General features: G+C 40.5%; 1 protein-coding gene across 1 annotated transcript; it reads right to left on the bottom strand.

Annotated features, from left to right (window-relative positions):
- Positions 1-727: 727 nt before the first annotated feature.
- Or6d12b (olfactory receptor family 6 subfamily D member 12B) lies at positions 728-1,711 on the bottom strand. The gene has a single exon (NM_001000902.1). The coding sequence runs from the start codon at positions 1,709-1,711 to the stop codon at positions 728-730; it is 984 nt and encodes a 327-aa protein (NP_001000902.1).
- Between the last annotated feature and the right edge of the window lie 2,567 nt (positions 1,712-4,278).

Here is a 4,278-nt window from a genome sequence, read left to right as displayed (position 1 = left end):
AGTCAGCTTAACAATCCATCGTTCCTAGGGCCTTTTGTTGGTCCTTCAGTTTTAGGGTTCAGACTGAATTCAGCCTGGTAAATGAAAGATAGCAATAGGGACATTTTGTTTCAAGGCTTTACATCTTAGTGAAAACTAGAGGTGTGATGGTGTCTGTTTGAATGCAAATAGGCTTCATGGGGAACTTGTATAGTAAGTGGTAAAAAGTAATTTATATTAATATGACAGTTATTATTTATGGGCCATTCATATTTTAGTATGATGATCACATAAATCTGGCATCAAATAATACTTCTTAGTATTCATTAGTTCAATTATTCATTCCAAACACTACCCTCAAGATTCTCTTTGATCCTCCAGAGGATACATGAAGTCAGACCAAAAACACACATCAAATCAGGCATAGATAATTTGAGACAATTTGTTCAAACTGTAACTTCTGTGTAATATATTTGAGGCTGTGGTCTTAATTGCCACCAAAGCAGATATAGGAAAAATTTTCATCACAACATTATTAACGCCTTACAATAGAATTACAGGATATGTCATTCGGTTTTATAATGACAAAAGAGTAGAATTTGATGTGATAAAATACCTGGTGACTTATATACAAAATTTAAATGAAATATGTCAGCCATTTTTGTAATAACAAAAAAGCAGAATTTGATGAGATAAAATACCTGGTGATTTATCCAGAAAATTTAAATGAAATTGGTTTTAGACTAAGTCAAAGGGAAGGTACATTGCTCCTCTGATATCTGTGTATTTGAACCCTGGACAGAGCATCCCTCAGAGCCTGGTGGACTTGTTTGTTGCGCAGGGTGTAGATGACAGGGTTCAGAAGGGGTGTCACTACTGTGTTCACAAGAGCAGCCTCTCTGTTGCTGTCCACTCTGCTTCTCTGCTTTGGCTTCAGGTATATAAATGCACAGCTGCCATACATTAGAGAGAGGACAATGAGATGAGAGGAACAGGTGGAAAAAGCTCTCTGTCGCTCCCTGGCTGAAGGGAGTCTCACTATGGTGACTACTATATTGCTGTATGCAAAGATAGCAATCAGAAAGGAAGTAAAAACCACGATTAAAGCTAGGTTAAAAAACAGCATCTCAATAGACCTGGTTTCTGAACAGGAGAGATTTGCCAGTGGTCCAAAATCACAGAAAAAGTGAGGAATAATGTTTGGACCACAGTAAAATGTCTTGGAAAGCATCACAACTGGACTGGACATGAATAGGAATCCCAAAACTAAAGAGACAGTAACGAGAAGGAAGCACATCCTTGGGCTCATGATGGTTGGATAATGTAGAGGTTTGCAGATGGCCAGATAGCGGTCCAGGGATAACACAGCCATAAGGAAAAAAACTGTTGCACCAAGGAAAAAAAAGACAAATGCCTGTGAGAAGCAGGCCCCAAAGGGAATCTTTTGCCTCCCTAACAGAAGAATGGTGAGGAGCTGGGGGATAGCAGTAGTTATAAAACAACACTCCACAAAGGAGAACGAGCTGAGGAAGAAGTACATGGGCGTCTGCAGTCGGTGGTCCACACAGGTGATGGTAATTATGAGCATGTTGCCCATGAGGGAAGCCAAGTAGGCCAGCAAGTGCAGTAGGAAGAAGAGGATCCTCAGGTGCTCGGCCACAGGGAACCCCTCAAGGATGAACTCCTGGACCAAAGTCCCATTCCTTGTCTCCTCAGCCATCAGCCATTCCATTTCTTCACTCTGGCACTGAGGGTCTTTGCAGAACCAGAACTGAGGGTGGAGAACTGTGTGTTCCTAAAACTGTAAATGACATGGGAAGTCAGTCACACTTGATGAACAAGGCATCCAATGTATCACTTTGCTCATTGTGAAGGAAAAATAACTGATTATTACTATGACTGCCTTTATATTACCTGTACCCTAAGATGCTGTCTACAGAAGAAATGCTTGTGCCACGCACCTGGGTTATTGATAAAGTCACTCACCAGTGCTGGTCACTTTCCTATGTGGTTGGGTGGGTTATCTACTTAGTCATGGGACATGTTTCTAGTAAAAGCATATTCCTGTCACACAGGTCCAGATAAATACTTCAAAGGAAAACTACAACTTAAAAATCAACCTGAATCTGGGAGTGTAGGTGAGGGGTAGTGCACCTATCTAACAAGTGTGATATTATGGTTTTAATTCCCATGACACACAATGAAAGATAACAAAACAAGCCAAACAAACCAAGATTTCACTCACAGGAACAAGACAGGTGGATCAGCAGTTATGGGCATCAGTTATTCATGCAGAGGATCTGAGGTCATTTCTCAGATTATACACGGCAGCTCATCATGTAACTCCAGTGTCAGAGAATCCTTTTTTTTTTTTTTTTTGTCATTTCTAAGGGCATGTAGGTTGTACACATGCACACAGGCAACGAAAATACTCAATACACATAAAATAAGAAATCTCCAAAAGACTTTAAGTCAGAAGTCATTCACCCCACAAAATATATTCCTTCATCATCCCTTAGCATTTTTGCAAGTTTCATAACACCTTTATTAGCAAAAAATAAATAAATAAATCCTGTACTGTTGTAGTGTTGTTTGCAGTACTGTGAAGTGAAGAAGATTAGAAGACCCACACAGTTAACTCTAGCAAGGTGGTTAAAGGCTCAGGTCTAGTTGCTTTCATCTAGAGCCCCAGACAAACAGCAAAAATTCAGACTCCCAGCCCCATGTACAAAGCCAGGAGTGGTGAAGTGCAGCTGTAAACCCAGCATTGGACAAGGCAAAGCCAGGCAGTTTCCGGGAGCCCACAGGACACACTAGCCAGTCTACTTGAAACAGTGAGCCCCACATTCAGGAGGAGACTGTAACTCACAAAATAGTGATGACTGAGGGTATCCAAAATCAACCTCTGGCTACTACAGAAACATCTGCAGTTAAATACTCTTTCCCTGTAAACGGATAAAGTCCTTGTATGTGAGACTTTGTCTTTCTGGTCTACCAGCATTTGTCTCCTGTCTAAGACCTAGATATCTGACTTAGAACAACCAAATGCTCTCAATCTTCTTATCAGAACTGTAGTGAAACCAGGCTGAAGAAAAACATCACTGCCATAAACAAATAACAAGATGCTCTCTCCACACTGAGGCCACACCCTTGCCACAAGCAGATCACAGCAACCAGAGCTCTGCCCACTGCTCTTTTCACTCTAAGGAAAAAATGTCAACACATTGGTCCTGACACCTCAAGTGTAAATAAATCCACACCTCCATTCGAATGCTCATAATTTTTCCAGAAATAAATCCAACATCTGCCAGATATTCTTTTCCAATCAGCTAACAGACTAAGAACTGCATTAAACCAAGCACATCTCGGTGCAAATCTTGAGTGCTAACTATGGAAAAACCACTACACATTTCCTCATTGTTCTCTGAAAAATTGGAAAGGGAATTCACCTGGAATTAAAAGAAAGGCTTAAATGAATATCCTAGTAAGAGCACCAGTGGAAGGGGAAGCCCTGGGTCCTGCTAAGACTGAACCCCCAGTGAACTAGACTGTTGGGGGGAGGGCAGCAATGGGAGGAGGGTGGGGAGGGGAACACCCATAAGGAAGGGAAGGGAGGAGGGGGATGTTTGCCCGGAAACCGGGAAAGGGAATAACACTCAAAATGTATATAAGAAATACTCAAGTTAATAAAAAAAAAATTCAAGATCAAAAAAAAAAAAGATAAATTCTGGAAAAAAAAAAAAAAGAAAGGCTTAGTGAATCTCCAGGATCCCAAACCTCATCCTGCTACCTTTCATATGCCAGCATCAAAAAGAAACTCCACTGTCAGGAATATAATACAGCCAAGGTAGAATGTAGGAGACTCTTCACTCAATATGACATAGCTAGATATTTTCGACATTGATACTATTTCTTTAAAGTGCTTTCCAAGGCACTGAATTTCTCATTCGTGCCACCACCTAAACAAGAGCATGCACACTTCCACACTAATAAGGATACTGACACCACCGGGAGCAGAAATAAAAGGGAACTGAATTTGTTCCAGCATATGTTTAGTAGTGGACTGTCTCTTGATACTAATCAGGGACTACCAGGTCCAGTATGTGGCACCAAGAGACTCTAAGTATAATTAGTGGCTGGAACAAAGCCCTCACAGACCTGTGTCACCCTAGGATCCCTCATGATTGGTAATTTAACTGTGTTGTGAATGAAATATCACTTGATCAATGATAACAATAGTAAGCTTGTATGAAGTATTATTATATCAGATAACACATAATGATTAGTAATTATAATTGT

This window comes from Rattus norvegicus, chromosome 4, assembly GCF_036323735.1.
Source record: "Rattus norvegicus strain BN/NHsdMcwi chromosome 4, GRCr8, whole genome shotgun sequence".
Classification (NCBI taxonomy): domain Eukaryota; kingdom Metazoa; phylum Chordata; class Mammalia; order Rodentia; family Muridae; genus Rattus; species Rattus norvegicus.
This window is presented reverse-complemented; position numbering and strand designations above follow the sequence as displayed.

Excerpts from the sequence above, each read along its gene's own strand:
- Or6d12b (NM_001000902.1), bottom strand. The coding sequence starts at position 1,711 with ATGGAATGGCTGATGGCTGAGGAGACAAGGAATGGGACTTTGGTCCAG.